Source organism: Argiope bruennichi, chromosome 5 (assembly GCF_947563725.1).
Source record: "Argiope bruennichi chromosome 5, qqArgBrue1.1, whole genome shotgun sequence".
Taxonomy (NCBI): domain Eukaryota; kingdom Metazoa; phylum Arthropoda; class Arachnida; order Araneae; family Araneidae; genus Argiope; species Argiope bruennichi.
In genome coordinates, this window is record NC_079155.1 from 118,079,682 (window position 1) to 118,103,215 (window position 23,534).

The window sequence follows — 23,534 nt, forward strand, 5'->3', positions numbered from 1 at the left end:
GCAGGTTCAAAGCAGTGAAGAGACTTGGTAGTTTTAATTTCGTTTTATTCTCTCTTTAATATCCATCCAGGAAAGCATAATAATTAACAAGAAGACACAACGCAGCACAAAAGCAGAAATAAGAAAGAAGGGCAAAAAATGGCCGAACAAATGATCACTAGCCTTATATAACATAGGATTTCCAGCCACGTGCTGATGGAATGACCTTTGACAAGGGCAACGTATCAAATGAAGTATCACTTTCATTTGATACGTAGTAGTGATGGCGCATTAGTTTTACAAAGGAATTAATTAAACCGAAAGTGGAATTGGATCACGAAATAAGAGAATATTTTTAGAATGAAGTTACTATGGGCTAAATTAATAAAATCTTGAAAATTAATTAAATTGAAATGAGAATTAAAATATCATTACATATATATATACTGAGTGGCCAAATTATTATGACCACCTTACAGTTTTATGCAAAATTAGCTATTGCGACACAGTGTTGCAGTTAGAGGGCGAGGTAGCTACAAAAAGGGAATGCAAGGTAAGTGAACCATCCATTGCGCTGTGTTACTCGCGGAGATACGGGCAGAAAACGTGACTAAACTAAGTTTGAACGCTGGATGATAGTAGGCGCTCAAAGCGTCGCAAAACGGCTGATCGTGTGAAGTGTTAGAGAGCAGCCGTTATTAATGTGTATAGAGAGTGGACTACCAAGCAGAAAACTGGGTCTTAACTTCAGGCTTGTGGTCATTACAAGTTACTGAATGCTCGAACTGAAAGAAGACTTGCCAGAGCTGTCTACTCCAACAGATGAGCAACAATACGTCAAATAGCGGTGCATCTTAATGAAGGAGCAACTGTGAACGTCACTGGATAAACTGTGTGGCGCACGTTACACTGCATAAGATATGGGAGACGACGACCTGCTCGAAAGCCTCTGCTGTCAACCTTGAACAAGAGCAGACATATCCAGTTTGCAAAGGCGCATAAGGATTGGAAAGTAGATGACTGGAAAAGGGTCATGTGGTCTGATGAATCATGTTTTCAACTACGCCATGCAGATGGCAGGGTTTGGATATAGCGAAAACAGCATGAAAGCATGGATCCCAATTGCATTGCCACAAGCTGGTGGAGGCAATATTATTGTTTGGGGGATGTCTGCTTGACATTACATAGGGTCTTTTGATTACTGCGGAACAACGTCTGAATGCCCAAGGATATTTAAGTTTTCTCGCTGATCAAGTACATCCTGTTATGATAATGGTGTACCCTGCCGGGGATGGATAATTTTAGCATGACAATGCTCCTTGTCATACAGATGGTATTGCCGTCAGATGTTTGAAGTACATGACGCTGACTTTACCTGTCTTCGTCGGTCCGCACTATCACTAGACCTCAATCTAATTGTGAATTTGTGGGATGAGATCGAACGGGGCAACAGACAGCTGGATCCAATGCCATCCAATCTGAAGGAACTGGAGATTCCTCCTACCACCTACCAACATCACACAGAATCTGTGCCAAGAAGAATGCTAGCAGTATTATGGGTTAAAGTTGGTCCAACACGGGGGTTGTCATAATAATTTGGTCACTCAATATTATATATATATATATATATATATATATATATATATATATATATATATATAAACTTTTGAATTAAGGGTGGTTTGGTGTTCTTGGAACCATGATCGTAGAAGAACTGAAGAAATTTTCCTGAAGTCTTGACATGAGAACCATTGCATTAGGTAGTCTTCCTATAGGAATCAACCGAAATTTTTAATTATTAATCGGTTAATTTTATATATTACTAGGTCTTATAACAGAAATGGCAGATGTCAAACTTTGATGCAATTAATTTTATCAAACACTCGTTCCAATACCGAACTTAGTTTCAAATATTTAAAATAAAAAATTATTCACATTAAATTATCAATATTTTTTATTCGATTATTATAATTATATCAATAGGTGCCGATGTCCTGGCATAGGAGTAGCGCATCCTCCCCATGATCTGGGCGTACTGGATTCGAGTCCCGGTTCGGGCATGGTAGTTCTTCCGTTGTTCTATCTGCGAGATGTGTGAAAGTGCCCCCCTGTAAACAGGGGATGTGCAAGCGAATGTGATGCGTGAGTAGCTAGACGTACTCTTTGCCCTAGTTGACGCAACTAAAATACAAAAAACGCATCATCGGCTTAAAATCGCTTATTTGGTCAGCAAGCTTGTTCATGGCAAGTGCCATTAGAAACAACAATATCAATAGACATTGAATGCAAATTTAGTTCATCAAACTTGATTCCTTCCTTTTTAATTAATGAAATGGATGGCATATGAAATTTGCATATATGCTGATGGTATATAATAGCAAATGAAATATTGAGATCATCTTAGTAACAGTTTTCGGCAAAATTCAAATGGCTATTACAGAAAAGGTTGAAATTTCAACAATTATAAGAATTTCGGATTTTAATTAACATCATTTTTCTTAATATATTTAAGGAAATTTTAGAATGTACTGTTAGCCCACTATATAGATAAAAATAGAGCTTTCTAAAATTAATTGATTATTATATCTTTTTGCATTAGAAAATACAATATTCAGGATCTTATTCTTTTGGAATTTGTGTGGAATATGAGCATCTCGTAAGGAAAGAATTATAGGTTTTTCTACATTCAATTATCGACAAATAGTTAGAATTGTAACAAGTATAATTTGACATTTGTATAAAAATTATATTAAAGCACTGCATGATAAAACTTTACAACTCCATCATGGCATAAATATTATGATTTGCTTGAAGGGGGGGGGGGCTCAAACACGACGTTGAGAAGCTTCCGTTATGGTTGATTCTTGTTATCCATGTAGGTAAAAAAATGGTTTGGGATCAGTTACAGCCTGTCAATGACGAGGCGTGTTACCTTCGAAAGGGATTGAACTTTGGTCGGTAATGACCCTTAAGATTCAACGTTAAGTTTCTGCCAATCCGCTGGTAATGATCCGGCTGTGGAGTTTTTCCGTTTACTATCGAGGAGAGTTGGAGTAGCTGTTTATGGTTAACATGTCCTTGTCTTCTTTTCCGTTACGATTTATTTGTCCTCGAGTAACACAAAAATGGTTATATTACTAAAGAAAGTGATTAATGGCACAATTTTCTTAAGAATTTGAAATAACAAACGGAAACTTACAAAAATGGGCTATTTTCTTCCTAGTCAAAAATATCTCTTGTAATAAACAATGAAATAAGTTACCGTAAACAAACTTTTGTTTCAGAACAGTCGTAAATAAATAAAAAAAAATTGAAAAATTGAAAATATAAAAAAGTATACATCATTTCAAAAATTGTCAGCAAGTCATCTCAAAAGCAAAAGCTGTATAAATGAATAACGTTTTATGTATTTGCAAAAGATACAAAATATATAAAGTTCATACTAAAAAAAAGCATATTCAAAAAACCTTAATTTTGAAAACTAAATTTCATAAGAAAATCTAGCTTTGGTAAGCGTGGATTGAAACTTAGCCTCAGAATTATATTTTTTTTTAGTCAGGTTCTTAAGAATAATTCTTGTCATTCCTACAGATATTAAATCGCAAAGATTTAAAAAAAATTAAATTGCAATAAATAAACGTTTGTTTTCAAAGATAAATATTTACTGCAAAAAATAAAAATATTTATCTTTCAGGAAAGAAGGTGATGCAACTGAAATGAGTTCATATGTCTCAGAATCTAATACTTGGAAAATTTAAGAGAGGATCAGAATGTCATGTAATAAATCTCAACTGAACTAAGTTTAAGCATTCTAAAGAAGACTTCAGATCGATTTTTATTTAGTTTCTTGCAAACTTTCAAGTAAGTTCTGTTTCCAATGAAGACCGACTAATGGCATTTAGAGTAAAGGAAATAGTGGGCAAAAAATTTTTTTGTTCGGGAAACGCAATTCCAGCTTCTTTTTTTTTTATCTGAAAGGATAGTACTTCGAAGTTCTTAATTGAATATAAACAAAAAGAATCTATAAGTTCTTTTTTGTTTTGTCTTTTTACTCACAATGATGGATGTACGTTTCATTCGACCAAGAGATCAAACCGCCATTTTATTCTATTCAGCAAAAATATCAAAACTTTATTCCGAAAAGCAATGTTATTTTCTGTGATTATGCAAGCAAGAATGATTTCCGTAGGCAAAATTCTTTGATGAAAAAAGATTTTTTTTTAGCATTATGTATTTTTCTTTAACTTGGAATTGCAAAAATCCAAATTCCAAGTTATAGCGACTTTTGAAAGAAAAAAAATACTCTTGTTATTTACTAGTTACTTCTTGATATTATTTTCTTCACAGATTTGTCATTCCCAAGCGCATCTGCTTCAACACGCTTTGAGAAGTTTTTTAAGTCTGAAAATGAAATTTAAAGTATCTCAACACTTTTTACCTTTCGCATACGAAGTACAATAAAAGTACTGTAACCGTTAAAGTATTCGGAACTCGAGATTTTGACGAATTTTCAAGTTTTAGACATCTTTGAGTTCAAAAAATATTTTTTGGTATTCGGTTTGTCGTTGACAAAAATAGCTAAAAATGATTTAATCCAGACGGATGAAATTTGGTATACGATCGTCACAAAAAAATTTATAGATTTCTGTCCAATTTTGAGGAAAAATCAGTCAAAGGATGTCTCTCCGGCTGTTCGAATGTAAGCTAACACTGAAACTATAAAGCCAAATGAGTTAGATGAAAAAAAAATTCAAAATATAGGTTAAGCATCGTTAGTGTAGACGCCTATCAAATTTTAAGCCAAATATAATAGGGGTAGAATGTCTGTCTGTCTGCGCTTTCAAAAGCATGAAAACGCGATTACTCAAAAACGCAATTATTTAAATATGTCAAATTTGGTTTTTGTTGAGATTGCAATTATATTTTTGTTTCAAATTTTGTTTTCAGTCGGATGGGTTTAGTTTAGTTTAGTTATATTAACGTCCCGTTGTAAAGCAACACTAGGGCTATTTTGGGATGGACCTCGTCATTTTGAACCGCTGTCAGATGACGAGGACGACACCTGAGCTGGCACCCCCCTCTCCACGCCACACCACACCAGCGGGAGGACGTTTGGCATGACGGATTTATCGTACAACTGACCCCCCTTACACGACGGTTCTTCGGTGAAATCGGGTCTCGAACCTGAAACCTTACTGCTCACAAGCCGAGACCTTACCACCAGACCACCGCGGCCCTATTCAGTCGGATGGGGAAAACACCTTTAAAACAAAAAATTAACCTTTATTAAAGATTATGCGAGAAAGTCTTGAGGAGACTACTCCGACTGATGGAATTGTAAGATTAGACTACATATTTGTAATATATTTGTTTTTTAACTTTAATTTTTTTTTTCGTTTTATGAGGAACTGTTTTAAATGATTTCTAGTTTAAAGTAATCCGTAGAAATTTGAATTTAATTTTTTAATTTAAATACTATAAGGTAAAATATGAAATTACTTTTTTTCTGAAAGTATTATTTTATTTTACTTTCATTTACTTTTAATTTAGTATAACTATGTAGAAATCTATGCAAACACGGTACATGTTACTCGATTATGTTCTCTATTACAAAAACGAATGGGACAGTCCGAAAACTTTGTAATTGACTAGGGGGAATCATCCATCCTTTTTTTAATTGACCTGGAAGCAGCATTTTTTTTAATTGATTAGAACCATCATTCTTCTTTGTTATTGATTAGAGAGCTTCGCCGCTTGCACGTTTTCGCTCGCCAACCCCGTTGTGTTCGATGATCGTCAGTTCCAGTTAAACTTTTAATCTCCCCTGGCTATTCGTCCAACGTTGGAAGGTCAATTTTGCCATGATGACAATAATATACATTTGCCGATCGGTCTACTTCTACTTTAAAACTTAAAAGTCCCACCATGAGAACATTCTTTACTCATATTTCCAACATTTACACATTGATTCAATTTTTCACGTTTTGCCAAAAACGTCGCAGCTTCATGATAAGCTTTCTTTTTCAGATTGGCAGTTTTTTCCTCGGTATTTCTTCGCATTTTTTCTTCGTCTGATTTCAATGGATACCCCATGATTATTATTTTTTTAAATTCAGTGTTAACACGTGTTTTGCTTAGATATTCCGAAGATTTCTAAGAGACGAAAAATTTCCGTTGCTCAAAAAATGTAAACAAACCGGAAAGATATTCATCAGTGTTGTCACAAAGGTTTATCTAAAAGTAGAATTAACAAATAATATTGTTTTAAATTTATTTATTGTTCATTTGGCGTAACTTGGAGCTTTACTTTCTCCTTTTGGTCATCATTTCACCGTCAAGTGCAATATAAATAATTACTAATGCATAATAATAATTTTCATTAAATATTTCAAACAATATTGGCAAAACAAACCTCGAATGTCATGGGTCAAGTGACTAGCTATCTGCCAATCACAAAGCGAATAAACAAATGTTTACACACATTTTTTTTCTATATAATAGTGAAACATATAACGGTTTAACAATTGACACATAATATTCAATCTTAACACTTGCAAAGCTACCGACGAGATATCTCGTCTTTCAGGTACTTCCAATGACAGGTTTCTGTGGGCTAAAATGTGTCTTTTATGCCAGTTTAGACAGGTTGCACTTCCTAATGCATATCTATCCATCTATCTAAACTGGCAAAAGAGACACATTTAGATAGATTGATAGTTATGTATTAGGAAGTGCAACGTATCTAAACTGGCATAAGAGACAAATTTTAAACTGGCATAAGAGACAAATTTAGATAGATTGATAGATATGTATTAGGAAGTGCAACCTATCTAAACTGGCATAAGAGACAAATTTTATCTCACAGAAACCTGTCATTGGAAGTATCTGAAAGACGAGATATCTCGTCGGTAGCTTTGAAAATGTTAAGAAAATTTTACAATTTAGATAGTCTTATTGTTACTTACTTAATTTCTACAAAATCGATCGTAATGTTTTTATTTTGTATTTATTAATATGATGTTACATAACTAAACATATTAGATAAACTAGACAAAGACAAAAAAACAAACTCATTATTATTCGCATTTAAGAATTCGTCTTCTCTGGATTCTAGCTGACAAATGAAATGAAAACAAATAACGTGTAGCATCTGCGATCGTCTACACTTAATCACGTCAAGTTTTACAGAATTATTCATAAAACGAATTTCGCAATTATTTTCTATTCTCCGACTCGAGACACTGTGCCATTTTTTAAAGGACTGCATTACTCACCTTCTGAGATAAATGTTTTTGCTTCTTTTTTTTCCCATTAATATAGATGCAGTTCCATTAATATATTTCAACTCTCAAATGGTGAATGTCAGAAGTTTTAGCTTAATAAAAACGAGTCGAATGTTTTTAATAAAGTAGCGTTGAATTACAGTTTCTTTCTGCTTTGGGAGTAAGATTAATAAATATCTTTTTCGCAGGACACCATTACTGAAGAAAGATGCATCGATAAACTCATTTAGTAAAGTTGTTCATTTACGAAAAGCTTTTTCTCTAGAAGTTATTAAATCACGATTCCCCTTTGAATTTGCTTCGAAACTGTACGCGCTAAATTTCATCTTTTGTTAAAGGAGTGTTGTAAATGAGTTCAAAAACTTAGAGTGTGTAAAAGAAGGAAAAAAAAGGAGACTTTATTAAAAATGTATGTTTATAGAATTCCATAAAATTATAGAGGATAGCTAAACTATCAATGCATAAAAGCCTAGTAGTTGCGAATATAAAATATGCAATCAAACTTATAGATTCTTTTAAGAAAATGTTCCATTATATATTCTTTTTTTTTTTCAGAAATAATATCACACTCTCGAGTATCCGGTACGCGGCTATCCAACCTATTTTCTATTATTGTAATTAAATGAGAAAGGCAACCGATCAAGCGACGCCAATTTATATCACCTGTTTTCATAAAAGAAGGGACTTAGTGTCACGGAAGATATCTAAAATACAGAAACAGTCGCCTTAAGGATTGTGTGTATTTTATCATAGGGTTGTTTTTTCATATCTTTGTTATCATTTATCAGTGAAAAATAAAATCAGTTTGAGTCAAGTTTCTTAAGAATTAGGGCTCAATTTACGTTAATATTTTGTTTATGTTTCCTGCATTTAAGTTGGGCATTACAGAATTTATGTTCAAATATGAGCAGTTTATATCCTTTAACTTATTTTTTTGCTAATAAATTCTTGAAACGGGCAATGCAGTATATAAGCTACTAGTACAGAGCCTTCTATTTTAACTCGACAAGTTACAGGCAAAGTGTTCTTCTTTACGAAGCTTGAGATAAATGGAGAGCTTAACACTCAGTCAGAAGTGAGAAAATACGTATTATAACAGTGAGTTTTGATATAAAAACTTTGTCTTCTGGTATTGGTGGGAAAAGAGATGAGTTCATAGAACTCCGGCCTATCCGGCCTTTTTGTTATATGATCTGCCCTTCAGCCACATTAGATTGGATAGTTGGGAGTGTATTGTATAATATCCAAGATAAGAATTTATTTTGCTTTCATGTTTAATGTTTGAAATAGTTAATAATAAAACTAAAAATCTGATTAGACTTTAGCTTTGATCATAAATTTTTAAATTTGCGGATTTCAAATATATTTTTGACACAAAATACATTAACAAAAAACTCAGTTGAAATATAACTATTCATATAGTCAATACTCATAAACAAAAGCATTTAAATATTTCGAAATAAAAAGAAGAAATCGTATTTGATAAGTGCTCATCACATAAGCGTATTGCAATAAAAGAAAGCGAACCATTTCCAACAAGTATTTTCAGGATTCATAATATTTGTTAATTAAAGACATGACTTTTTTAATCAAATCAGTGCAATCGGATTTCCCTCTTTCACAAAGTACCGAAATCATTATAATACTCAAAACGCGTGATTTTGACGATTCACAAAGTTTCAAATCTATCCCGAGTTCGAAAAAAAAACTTTTTTTTGAGGGGGAGGAGGAATAATGTCTGACTGTGAACACAACTCAAAAACCCTTAGAATCAGAAAATTGAACTTGATATGTATTCTTTACACCAAATTATTTCAATTTTTGAATGAAATCCATTAACAAGAAGTTGGTTTGTGTAGCTTCCTCTCAACAAGTGAACATGACAATTACAAAACGGGCATAACTGGATAGATTAATTTTAGTACAGAGTTATAACATCCAATGTATAGATTTGTAATGAAATTCTGAACCAAAGTTGTTCATGGGATGACCGCTATCGTTCCATATATTCGCTTAGATAAAATGCATATGTCGTTGTGTGCATTCACATGTCTCAAAATCGCATATACTACGAAGTACGAAACACTCATGTGTACGACTCTGAAAATAAAAACATGAGTACTTTTGGTTCACTCCTCGTTCAAATGTCGGATTGTTATTCTGCTAGAAATGGTGATAACACCTCTATAAGAAAATATATGATGATATTTCCTAGAGTTCCCTCCCACTAATTATTTATTATATTTTTTATTAACATGATTGAATCCATGTTTACATTGAAAGGTAATTAATTGAAAGGCTGCGCGTCTCATTGGCATCATTTAATGATAAATTTTATCCTTAAGCTAATGTAACTGACGATTGTGAAGGGATTAGGAGGTCTTGCCATTGCCGCTCTCATTGTCTTAATTTATACGCTCTGGGAACACCTCAGAAAGGAGGTTTCTGCCATGGTGGTTGAGCATGATAAAATTCTGCTATGAAAAGTTTCCGGTATAATAGTTGGTTCTTATGGTGGTTGAATTGAACCACCATATGGTGGTTAGTATGGTGGTTGAATTGAAAGAAATAAGCTTCTGCTATGAGAAGCTTCCGGCATAGTGGTTGGTTCTTGCCATTCTAGTGGGTGCAGAAATGATGTGGCGTTGGATATCCCTTAGCGACGACAAGACGTGCTTCCTATGGGAGAGGTTGTATCGTGACCGGTGATTGATTTTAGGACTCAATCATTGTTTCTGTCAGTGCAGTCGCAACGGTCCGGTAATTCAAATTTAATCAGAATGCCTTCAGAGAGGGGAAGTAGTAGCCTTTTTGAGTTATCCTAATGGAAACGCAATTTTATTTCGAGGTTCAAGAGAGAAGCCGCCTCAAAATTCATTGAACGTAACATAGTTCATTAATAAGATGAATCACGTTATACATGTGTACACACATACCTGAAGTACATGAAAATCCATAGTGCAATTGCTAGAGCTATCAAGGAGAGCCCATATCCAATGGAATATATGGTGTGAGCATCTTTCACATCCCATAACACCTACAAATAAAAAAAGCGAAAATACAAATGATTGTACATTGAAAACACTACCAACAAAAGAAAACTAAAATCTATATAAAAAATAATTCTGAATGGAATTATGTCATAAGAACAAATACGCTACGCCGATTTAGTTTGGAATTTCATTACGGATAGTGCTGGAATAAGAGCAAAAAAGAGAGCATGATATTTTATGGCATTTACACTTGAATCGTCATGCTTGGGCGTTACGTCAGCACTGAATTATCATTTCTGGAACCTAATCTGACATTAAATCATCCTATAATGCTATAGAACGTCAATTGATCCTTCCATACAAAATTTAAGCACTATCCATAAATACCTCAAATATTCTGTAATTCTTAAATGAATTAGTAACATAATGTGGATCTAAAATGGAAAGCATTATCAGATTAAATATTGAAAAATTCAAACAGTTAAAGGATTAAATTATATTCAGGTTTTAATTATTTGATTGAGACTGCGCATGAATTTCATTTTTATTTTTCCACTGATATCTTGTTTTGTTTATTTTTATTTTTTTTTATAAAAATGAAACGATCAACCGACTATCAACAACCAAACTGAAAGCAAAATATTTAAATTTCCAAAAGTCTTAAGTCACAGAGAATAGAGAGTACTTATATAACATCGTAGAAACATGCTGTTTTAAAATAAGACACTTTTTAAACATTTATAATAACAACATAGAGAAAAATTTCGGAATGAATAACAAAATATTACGAAAATAACAAAATTCCTTTACGTAGTCCTTTATCTGAAAAATGTAAATATTATATATATATGTATACATGAAACAATATTTTGGTTGAAGCAGAGTGCAGGTTTGACACTTTGTATTTTTAATTCTCTTTAATATCCATTCCGGGAAAGCATTATCATTTACAAGCAGAGACACGGACAAGGCACGTCCGCCACAGCGCGACACAAAAGCAGTAGTAAGAAAAATGGACGAAACAAATGATCACTACTCTTATATATCATGGGATTTCCGGCCACGTGCCAATTGAATACACTTTTTGATCTTTGACATCTTGGCAAGGGCACCGAATGAATCACTTTCATTTGATACGTAGATTTGACTGCGCAATAATTTTTACACAGCTTCATACGTGGATTGCTATCAGGAAATAAGAGAATATTTTACTATGGGCTAAATTAAGATAAAGTTTTGGAAATTAATTTGGTTAAATCAAGAGTTTAAAATATCATTACATATTATATTATATATATATATATATATATATATATATATAAATGAAATGCTAGCTTTACTTTGGTAAAACAGCAAAGGACTGCTATTTGGAAGTTATTATCGCAAATCTTTTGTCACAATAAGGCATTGTCTCATTCTGGATTTTGCAAAATCAGCATTCCCGAAAAAAAAAATGTTTAATTGTATTTGTGCATTTTTATTTTCTCGTATAGAGAAAGCATATTAATGGTCAAAAATTAAAAACTCGAGATTTTGACAAATCTTTATGATTTTGACCTCAACGAGTTCGAAAAACGCATATTTTGGGAATTGTCTGTCTATCTGTCTGTGATAAACATAACTAAAAAAACTTTGAGCTAGATGGTTGAAATTTGGTATACTATCTCAACACCACATTTGCAGGTTTCTGTCAAATTTAAAATAAAATATATTCAGAGGAAGTCCGTCTGTTAGGCTATATACATTAATACTATAACTACAAAACAAAGATGGCTAGACACATATGATTCGGTATACAGATTTAACAACTATAGCATAGACACCTGGCAACATTTGAGCCAAATCCAATTATGGATTGACTGCCTGTCTGTCTGTACTTTCAGAAAAATGCAAATGCGGTAATTCAAAAACGCAATGACTTAAAATATATCAAATTACTTATGAGATTTTTTTTTTTTTTACTACAAGTGCAGTTCTGTGTCAAATCTTTATTTCAATCGATTGAGAAAAACGTGTAACGCAAAAATTCGATTAAATTACCACATGCCGTGCATTAATCGCCAAAAAGCTCGCAAAGCATGACACGATAGATTCAGTAAAAACGTGAAATTCACGCCAAAAGTTAATTTACAATAATTATTGTACACCAATGTCATTTAAGGCGTTCTCTGGAATGACAATTTTATTAGAGAGTATGCGAGAAATTTTTAGGGGACTACTCCCGCTGGTTCAAAACGATATCGTGTCTTTTAAAAAGTAACAGACTGTTTAAATAGAATCCAAATATAATAAAATTTGGACCGTTATGAATTTTTTTTGCTTGGTATTCTGACGTTAATATAAGATGAACTTATTTCGTGTTTCAAAATGTATTTCTGTAATAGATATTGGGCAAATATATTAGATTTTATTATAATTTAGCTTTAAAAACTATAATGCATTTAATTAAGTAATAAAGTATACACATAGCAACGTATTTTGATAACTCATTATTTTTTAATGTTAATGATACTAAAGAGTGTCCCTTTTAACTAATGAAAAAAATATATTTAGTATACTCCATTTATTTTTCAGTAAGCTCTTTTTTCATTCGAGCGAACCTCGGATGAAAAATAATATCTTTTATAAATAGTTTTTCCACTTTATCTGTCGAGTAAAGTTTTAAAGTAAATTTGCTTTCAAGTCATTAATAATTTTTTATAATATTCTGTTTTTATATTTCTGAAAATATATATAAAGCGATTTATTAAAGTTGTCCAAAAAAGAAAGAAAGAAAATGCTTTCGAACTTTAAGTGTTTTCTAAATATTTTAGGATCTAAGTTTTTGAAACAACGCTTTTGTTTCAGATGATATTTTTTCTTACTTCAATGGGCAGTATCAAAATCACTAACTTCAAACCTGGCATCCTTTCAAAAAACCATTATTTCAAAGGAACTTGCATCCATTTATAATGAATTTATAAGGATATCATTTTGATTCACAGGAATATTGAGCGTTAATTTTTAAGTGAATCTATAGCGTCTTTTAGGAAGCAAAATTGGATTATCCATTTTGCTGACATTTTTGTATCATTTGGATATGAATTTTAATACTTTAATCAATATATTGAGAAAAAATCCCGAATTTTAAACATCTAGGTTAATTTTGGTATTTATTTGACCATATTGTTTACTGATATAATGTGATTAAATATTATGTTTTCTTTCGTAGATTTTAATGATATGCACTAAAATTTTAGTGCATTTATATTAATGTTCCACTTTATCCAGGAACCCAAATAGTTCATGGATGAAAAGTTGTAGCATAAAGCGCGGTGCCGAATAAAATTATTCTGATAATGGAGTTAAGAAGTGGCTGGTACTTTGGCCGTGAAGTCTTCATTGTCAGTTTGCATCTATATTGTCGGAAGGATGGTCACTATACTAAAATCCAAGAGCTTAGCAGCGTGGTGCCGAGTTATCTCCACTCCATTGAAAGATCCTACAGGAAAAGTTGGGAAGCGATCCGTATTTCGTTAGACTTTCAGTATCAGTTTGCGCTTATACTATCGTTTGGACGGTCATTACATTAAACTCTGGATAACTATGCAGTGCGGTTTCAAATTATCATTACTCCAATAACGGAATTTTTTTCTACAGAAAGGACTGTAAAGAATCGGTATTTTGGTCATAAATGTTGGATCTTCATTCTCAATTTCTGTTTGTATTAACCGGAGGACGGTCATGGCATTTACCCTATGAGATCAGACACGCCTCTAAACGCCTTGTCCGACATTTGCCTCACTAGGACGATTCCGGACTCATGACACAAATGTAAGTATGAAAGGGATTTGCGACAACCGTTGATTATGTTTTCTAAGGGGTGTTTTTTATGTCTTTCTGCTGGAGCGAAGAATAGAAGGGATGGAAGACAATAACTACGTATATAAGACATTTATTATTAAAAAATTCTAAATTCAATCAAAGATTGAAATTTTCTTTTACATTTTATTATCGTATGAATGTTGTTGTTAAGTATTTATATCCATAAGATAGAAATAATTTCTTATTACTTCTAAAAAAACGAAATTGAGAAGATCTATCTACCCTCTTTATTTGTCTCTTTTTATTGATACTGCTTATTTAGATTTTTTTTTTCTTTTACTGAAATCCTTTAGCATATATAATATACACATGGTGGCTATAATTAAAGTGATCCTATTCAGACCCTTCTAGAACACGCTATGCCCATCCGATTTTAATGACACGTGGAATATACGTAATATAGACTATGGGAAAAATATTTCTGCAATAAATAGTTCAAATATGGACCACCAGGGGAAATTTTGTTGCCTAAAGAAGGACAAAAATCTGTTAGAAATATTGAAATCCATTCAATTATAGAATGTGCCCCATTGACTTCAATTACGTGTTATTCATTGAATGCTTTCAGTGAGATTTAAAGGTGTTTTAACATTTTTAGTATGGCATTTTCATATATAATAAGCTAAAATGAAATTGAAGGTATAAAGTCTAATGGATATTTATGCCCTTGCTTTTGAAAAAAAAAATCAAATAGCAGTAAACTCTCTATATAAAATTGAATATATGTTTGCTTGCAATTCCACAGCCTTTGACGCAGTCGAACAAAATTTGGCGCAAATGTTCTTTAAATCTAGAAACATTAAATTCGCTATAAAAAGCAACTTCCCTCTAAAAGTAGTGAAATGGGGAATTAAAGTTAATCACCAATAAGTTCGGAGCATATCATTGCATAATTTTTTTACATCATCTTGAAATCAAAAAGAACGCTTTTCATTCACACCAGAGCTCTGTTTTCCATGTATCCGTTTCCTTACATTTTAATAAACGAAAATCTATCATTAACGCCGTTAAAGTTAAGTTGCTTTCTCCAAACATATTTACTTTTGTTTATAATTTCGTAGCAAAAGCACTTTTAATATTAATGAGCAGTCTTATAATTTCTTTCACTGTTTCATTTAATTTTATCTCGTATTTTAGTACTAATTAAATATTTTAATTATTTTTTCTGCACCTAACCGGCACGTATTCTTTTAATGAACGTTTGCTAGCTGAAGCTTGTAATGGCATGCGTAATATTTAGCAAGATTTAAAGGTCATTTTATGTTTAACTTCATTATTTATTCATTTAATTAATTTTGTTGGAAAAATGCTTTAAAAAATGAAAACAATTTGTCTCGATACTTATATGATTAGTATTCAGGCCATTTAATGAGAGAAAATAAAATGAGATTTAAAACTTACTTTAACACTTTAATGCATTTATTAATCTTCTAATGACTCAATCAGTTCCATTTACAGATTGCGTTTGAAAATGATGCTGTGCTATCCTACAATTTAACACAAAGCAAATATAACGCAAAGTTAAAGCAAACACAAGCTGATACAACATAGAGCAAATGTAACACAAAGTAAAAGCAAATGCAAGCTGATACAACTCAGAGCAAATGTATCGCAAAGTTAAAGCAAACACAAGGTGATACAACACAAAGTTAAAGCGAACACAAAGGAAATGTAACACAAAGGTAAAGCAAACACAAGCTGATATAACACAAAGCAAATGTAACACACAATGCTAAATAATAAGCGCAGTGCCATGTGTAAGATAAATGCTACCCTAATAGAAATCATTCGAGTTTTAAATATTTTGGATAAAGAATATCGATTATTTTTCTAAATGAAATATCGTAATACATATACAGACTTTTTATCATCTCAATCATTGGTGGCTGTGATTTTATTATTTCGTTGATTTGTTTGCGTTTCCGAAATTTATCCATCCTTTTTATCCCCGTTTCCTTTATTACTTTACTTAACGTTATTTATTGCGTTACGCCATTAACATTTATTTCGTTACTTAACGTTACGTTAAGTTGTGATTTAAAACTTACTTTAACACTTTAATATATTTATTAAGCTTCTAATGAAGCAATCCATTCCATTTACAAATTGTGTAAGAAAATGATGTCATGTTTTCTTACTATGTAACTCACTCAGGACATAGTTAATTGATATGTAATCAGTTAAATACAATATAACACAAAACAGTTAAATAGTATGTGCAGTGCGATGTACAAGATAAATGCGACTCTCTCTCTCTTTGTTCAATTTTTCAATAAAAAAATATCGATTATTTTTCTTAATTATCTTTAATACATTTTCTACCAATGTACACAGAAGGACTTTTTATCATCTCAATCATTGGTGGCTGTGATTTTATTATTTCGTTGATTTGGTTGTGTTTCCGCAAGTTATCCATCCTTTTTATCCCTTTTTCCTTTATTACGTTACTTTGTGTCTATTTTGCTCTGTTGATACGGCAGAAGAAATGATTATGTGTATCATGTTCCTTTTATTTCCATTTATCGTTTTATTGATTGACACTTTGCTCTGATTTATTAGCCACTGTTTCGTAGATAGATATCGCTGATTTTTACATCATTTCTATTCATTTTATCGTTTTCTTATTTATCAATCAAATTGTTTCTCAATTGCTAAAATTTATTCAAAATATTACATTTAATCATTCTATCCATTGTATTTACTTTTGCTTATATATAAGCAACTTTCTATAAATTTCAAACAACAAATATTAACAATACTAATGTTTCTTGCAGCTAAATTCTTCCTCTTTTGCAACAGTAAAGATAGATGGTCGTTTATCACCTAACTAAAAATCCTGGAGGAGTACACGCAAAAAAGAAAATGACCTAAAATGCTGGATTTAAGAATGCCAGATAGGCCGTCATTACACGGATTACGAATAATATCCGAGACATATGAATGATTTAAAAAAAAAAAATTAAAGTTTTTTTTTTTTTTTTTTTCATTAACAGAGATTCTAGAAAGAGTAACGTGAGATTTGAACTGAATAAACCATTCATCAATGCTATTTCTCAAAATGAAAGAGCGCAAATGCGATTCTCGACAATTTAGATTCAAAAATATCATCCAGGATTCTGAAATCAGAAAAATCAGAAAGAAATTCAGGTTTGAAAGACGATAATTAATTGCTTACTTTTTTCTGTTAGATTTATTTTTTTTCTGTTCAGATAATTAATTGCTTGATTAATGCTTAATTTTTCAATTTAATTTTGAAAACTTAAAAAATTGAAATTATTATTTATTAGTTTATTAAAATTAGGCACTAGGTCACCAATTTGGAAGGTTACATGCATATAAATACGTCTCTGTTGCGTAATGAACTGATTTCATAAGTCTTAATTTTTTTAATAAAATAAATCTTTAATAATCATAACAAGACACAGTGTGAATAAACTTAGTTGAAAAGAAATAGTGTCCGATAACGTTAAGGCAAGATAAATTAGCGAAAAATAAAAAAAGTTTTGCATTTTTTTCAATCATGCATCACGTGTGACACAAAGTTCACGGCACGCGCGCGGAACGCTACTGTCACAATTCTATTAATTTCGTTATCCCAACTAAAAAAGATTATTTTAAATCTTATTTCACCAATAAACAGAGCCTCCTGATTGGTTAGCTATTCTTAAAACGTGAGGAAATAAATTTGCGAAATCGGTTCAATTGTCGAGTTGCCAAATGTATTCAAAATATTACTTTGTCTCGATGCGTTTAGAAATACAAGATAGTGGAAGAGGTAGCTAATGATGAAGTATCTGGGGGCATCATTTGTTAATGATTTGGCACAATTGATATTGCAGGTGAAATAGGGATAGATAGAGATTCTATTAAAGTTTTCCTCCGTAGAGAATAAACTGTGCAATATTAGCTTTTGAGATTTTCTATATCGATTGAAATTAGTAATAGGCAGAGACAGAAATCCATTGATGAGTTTTACACGGATCAAAAATTTGAGAATTTGTTACGGATGTTGTGATATGGAACTCTGCGGTCATTTTCCCTCATAGCGATTTAACGGTCAAACAGTAATTCTGATATTTCTTTTGGCGGTAGGAATGAAGAGGAGTCAAAGACGTTCGTATAATGATATTGATATAGACCAGGAACTTTGACACTTTATGGTTCTATTATTTTCCTGTTGATTTTAAATGTTCTGGTAAATCAGTCCATCTTTGGGGACTCTGTTAGGGGGAGGGGAGAGGGATTATCTCCCGAAAACTAAAGCTGGTATGGGGGTAAGGGTCAATGATTTTGTATCTAGGAACACGAACTTTCTTATAATACAAAAATTGACCTAATCGATACTTGTTTGCTGTTATACTGCGTCTTGCTATTTTCCCACACATGTACAGTGAAGTAATGATCTGAAATTTCTATCGAAATTAGAAGATCATTGATGATATGCACAGCAGTCAAGATATTTCATACAAAAAAATGAATCGCCAAAATCGGACGAATGGTTGAGATGAAGCATTGCATTTTTTGGTTTTTTTCAATTATCTGAAATATACAGATGCCCTTCAGACAGAGTGGAATGTGAATACTAAAGGAAATATCTATTAATCCATAAGTGTTTTTGCAGATAATTCATGCAGATTGTGACGGCATAATCCATAAAAATACATCCAACATACAGTTAATTGACATATCTGCATAAGAATGGATGCTTAGAATTCACAACTGAAACGATTTCGCAAATTAATATGTTATAATATTTCTCAACCAGAATTTATTTTTACCAACTCTATATTCAATAAGAAAATGATTATTCAATGATGACAGAATATCTAGTAGATCGTTAACTTCAGTTATTTGCATTCATAATTATGGAAACAAAACCAATGCTTAGAATTTGAACTTTAATGAAGTTATTATCAATTTAGTTTTATGCCTTTTCATATCCTACAAAAGATGAAAAGCGTACTCTTTTGAGTTCTCTAACGAAAAGTTTTCAGTTTCTTTTAAAATATTTTCCATTTCTAGAGATTCAGTGAAAAAATGCAATGTTCACTAAAGGAAAAATTCAGTTTTAAAAAGAGAATTCTTTTAATTAAACTGGAATGCATGAAAGATGATAATTTAAGATCAAAAGAGTGCTTTGAATAATCACTTAGAAAGAACCCATTTATGCGAAAAATGAAGCTGGAAAAGATTAAAAAAATTTTTTGAAACATACATAAATCATTCACTAACTAAACTGTCAAATTGTCGCTTCTTAAAAAGACTCTGCGAGAAAATTGCGCGTATCATATTTGATGTGAAAAACTTTTATCAAACAAAAGCGACCCTATTTATTAGGATAAATAAAACAATTTTTCAAGATCATTTTAAAACTCTTATAACTGATTAAAAATATTTTGAATTTGATTAAGTCTAGTGATAAAAGGAATTGGAAATTTAAGGATTGATAAATTATAATTAAAATAAACTTTGCATTTTTAAACAATCTAAATATAATTTCAAGTATTCATTTATACATTTTGTATTTAATTTCGTTATATAGACAGTGTTAACACATTTTTAAATAAATGATAAGCGTTTTCCCTTTTTTCGGTTAATAATGTAGCTTATTTTGACTCAAAAATTTAATATTATATATTTCGAAACGTTTTTGAATTATGGAATATTAATATTTTTCTTTGGTAAATATTCAAATTCATATCCTTCAATCCGCAGCTTGTTTACATGCGATATTTTGAAAGAATAAATTTGAAAGTAACAGACGAAATTTCCTATTTCAAGTAATAAGTTGTTGCCAAAAGTTTTTAAACCAAAATATATTCTTTTTAAAAATTCTTTATCATAATCATTCTATAAAGATGAAAATATTTTTTGTATATCTTATTTATTCAAAAACAATTTGCACTCTATTTGAAAAAATAACAGAAAAAAGAAGCTAAATAATAATATACGATTTAGCTAATTTGTTTTAATTCTTTAGAAAATTAAATTCATAGTCATCTAGTTTATGCATAAACAATTTCAATAATAGCAAATCACAATATAAAACTATAAAATATGTAAAAATAAGTTCCTGAAGAGTAAAATAATCAAATAATATGTAAAATAAGTATAATTTAATACGTAATAAGCAGTTTGGTAGCATTCTTAGATCATAGTTAAAATTTAAAAAAAAACCTGCATAATATCAAGATTATGAATTGATTTTAGTTATAAAATTGTTAATTGATCTCGACGTTAAATAAATTAGTTGTTTTTATATTCGTACCCCAGATACTAAATTTAATTTTTACTTCGCACGTAAATAATAATGAATCTATGATTTCAAAGGATGAAAACTGAAAAGCACTTCACGATAACTTAAAATGTTTTAACAGACTGGATCTTTAAATGCAAAAAGAAGTTAGCTATATTTTTTTTCTGAAAATTCATATAAAAATTTCAAAACCAAATATTATGGAAAAAGGTTTTTAATAATGTTGTATTTAGATATGTAATAAACAAAAAAGTGCGCTTTCCATCTAAGGTAATTAAAATTAAATAACAAAGTGTTGATATTAATAATCAATCAATAAAACAAATTAAAATGAATTTTTATAAATTTATTTTTCTTATTTTTATAAAACATTTTCCTTCTTTTTTGTGAGACAAATCCAAAATATAAAAAAAAAAATGCCTTAATCTTATTTTGATTTAGGTATGAAAATGCTTGGATCTCAGATAAATAATTATTTGTAAATAGAATACATTCCAGTACTTGCTATTTGACAGTGATTAAGTTCGTATAATTACACGAATTTTGGAAAAATCAAATCTCTAGCCTGCTGTCATTGTGTTAAGGCACTCTGCCACCAAGTTGCCGTAAAACGAAAACCTGCGAAAGCTAGAGTTTTCCTATGCATATACTTTCAAATTAAATGAACGCTCGCATAAAAATGACTTTAATTTAAATTGCAGAAAATTCCAAAGAATTGAGAAAGTTTATGAATATGTTATGTCATGCAAAATAATTCATTACACAAAATTCAAGAAAATTACTCGAAACACTCGAATGGTATGACTTGATATTTTATCATAGAATTTATACAAGTTATAAATTAATACAATTAGTTTTGATAAATAAAATAACACTCTTTTAGCTGAACAACTAATAACATTTAAATTCCTGAATTGTATTGAAAATGCTATTTAAACTTAACATTTTAAAGATTTTACGAGATTATAACACTTTTGAAAAATAAGTCAACTTAGTCAATAGAATTAAATATGCAAATGTCTCAAAGTCATTATCAGAAAACAACGCATCAGGCTTAGAAGTATCCAGCAAGTTTTCTAGAAATCCAGATTTGCAGCACTTAAAACACAACAATGAGCAGTAATTGAAATATCGTCCTACCTCAAAAGATTCGTCCTTTTGGTCCAGCGGTCGGCATTCAGAGTAATCGGAGCGTGCCGCCCAAGTGCCGTTGGCATGACATTCCCGAGTGGCATTTTCTGAAAAGAAATTACGAAATTACCATGAAATACGCCAACGCTTTAATATATTTGCATTCTGAAAATTTAAACATATCATCACATTAACAAATGACTGCCAAAGTTTTACAATTCAATGCCGGAATAAAACATGGCTAACGTCATTCTTGGACAAGAAGTCATTAAAGTTTAAGTAAAGATTATTCAACTTTCAAAGAAAGACGTTTATGTGAATATAAACTAGTAAATGCTTTAATGCGCTTTATCTTTTTGAATAAAAAAATAATAAAAGAGCTTTTATCCTTTTATTAGTTTTAGAGCTCTCAGTTTTGGAAAAGAAGGTTTAGCTGTATATTTATAACAAATGCAAATATTATGTAAAGTAGAATGATATTGTACTCTTGATTCAATGCCAACTTCAACATGAATTAAAGGATATATCTGTAAGAGATTCTGGAACGGAATGTAATGTGTTTTTCTGAAGTATAATATACAGCGATTAAGTAGTTTGTGCTCATTGAAAAGATATACGATAAAAAAAAAGTAACGTAATTTAAAATGTTCAGAAACTTTTACAATGCAATTGTGATACAATGTTACGACCTACATAGTATAGAGTGTTCATTAATTATTGTCGGGGTTTCCGTATCTCATAACTTTCGAATAAAAAATATTACGCAAAAACCGATTACGTATTCGTAAATTACAATTCAAAGAATTTTATTAATGATATTAAAGTGTAAAGCTTGCACAATTTGCACTTTGTAGGCATTCAGCTGAAAGCGATTATGTATTCGTAAATTCGCTGAAAAAATTTTGACTCGAATTGAGGACGATGAAAATTACCTTCGGAAATGGTTCTTCAGTGACGAATCCACTTTTCATGTGTCAGAAAAAGTGAATAAACATAACTGTAGAATATGGGGCTCGGAGAACCCGCACGATTATCAAAAGTCAAAATTTGTTCAGCGAATTTACGAATACATAATCGCCTTCAGCTGAATGCCTACAAAGTGCAAATTGTGCAAGCTTTACACTTTAATATCATTAATAAAATTCTTTGAGTTGTAATTTACGAATACGTAATCGGTTTTTGCGTAATAATTTTTATTCGAAAGTTATGAGGTACGGAAACCCCGACAATAATTAATGAACACCCTGTATTTGTCAGGATGCATCAACAGCAGATAAGTTTATATTCGATAAAATATGCTTTTTAAATATAATTTCATTAAGGATAAATATTACATTATAGATGAAAATGTGTTATAAAAGCTATTAATCTAATAATTATCGAATTAACTTACATTCGAGCAGTTCGGAAACGCTACCTCTGATTAGATTTTGCTCAAAATTTGAAAGAAACAATTTTCGTATAAAACCATATAATAAATATCAAGCGTCTTTTTCAAGCGTTTCTGAGTTGCTTATCTTTGTTACAGACAGTCAGATATTAAATTAAAAATTAATTAATTAAACATTAAAATTAACTTTTCGAATACAGAGAGGTCTAAAACTTGGAGATAGGTCAAAATTTCGAGTTCTAATTTTCTGACGATAATAATGCTTTCTCTACGCTTCGGACTATATATCAGAAAGTAAAAAAGAACTGAAATTCTCAGCATAAAACTTAGACATTCAAGGTACGAACTTGGGTTTTCATTGCTATTTCATTTACAAACTTTTTTGTTCATATCAATTAAAAAATTTTAAACGACCACTTTTGAATAATAGTATCAAAGTAAAAAATTTGATGAAAGTTATCACTTTTCAAATATTTAAAAAAAATAAAAGCTGTAAACCAGGAAGATTTTCAAGATGAAATATTTAATGATAACAAAATTATATATATATATATTATATAAATAATTTCGTAGATAAAACTTAAAAAATGCGCCACAATGAATCGAACTGTTCAGAAAGAATTTTTAGAATTGAATGA

General features: G+C 30.9%; 1 protein-coding gene across 3 annotated transcripts in view; it reads right to left on the reverse strand.

Annotated features, from left to right (window-relative positions):
* LOC129968618 (diuretic hormone receptor-like) overlaps window positions 1-23,534 on the reverse strand; it is a 269,117-nt gene that overhangs the window by 87,466 nt on the left and 158,117 nt on the right. For all 3 annotated transcript variants that reach the window (XM_056082695.1, XM_056082697.1, XM_056082696.1), the window contains 2 exons: window positions 21,516-21,613; window positions 10,199-10,299 (listed from right to left, as the gene is read on the reverse strand). In XM_056082695.1, coding sequence (XP_055938670.1) covers window positions 10,199-10,299; window positions 21,516-21,613 — 199 coding nt within the window. The remainder of the gene's footprint in view (window positions 1-10,198; window positions 10,300-21,515; window positions 21,614-23,534) is intronic.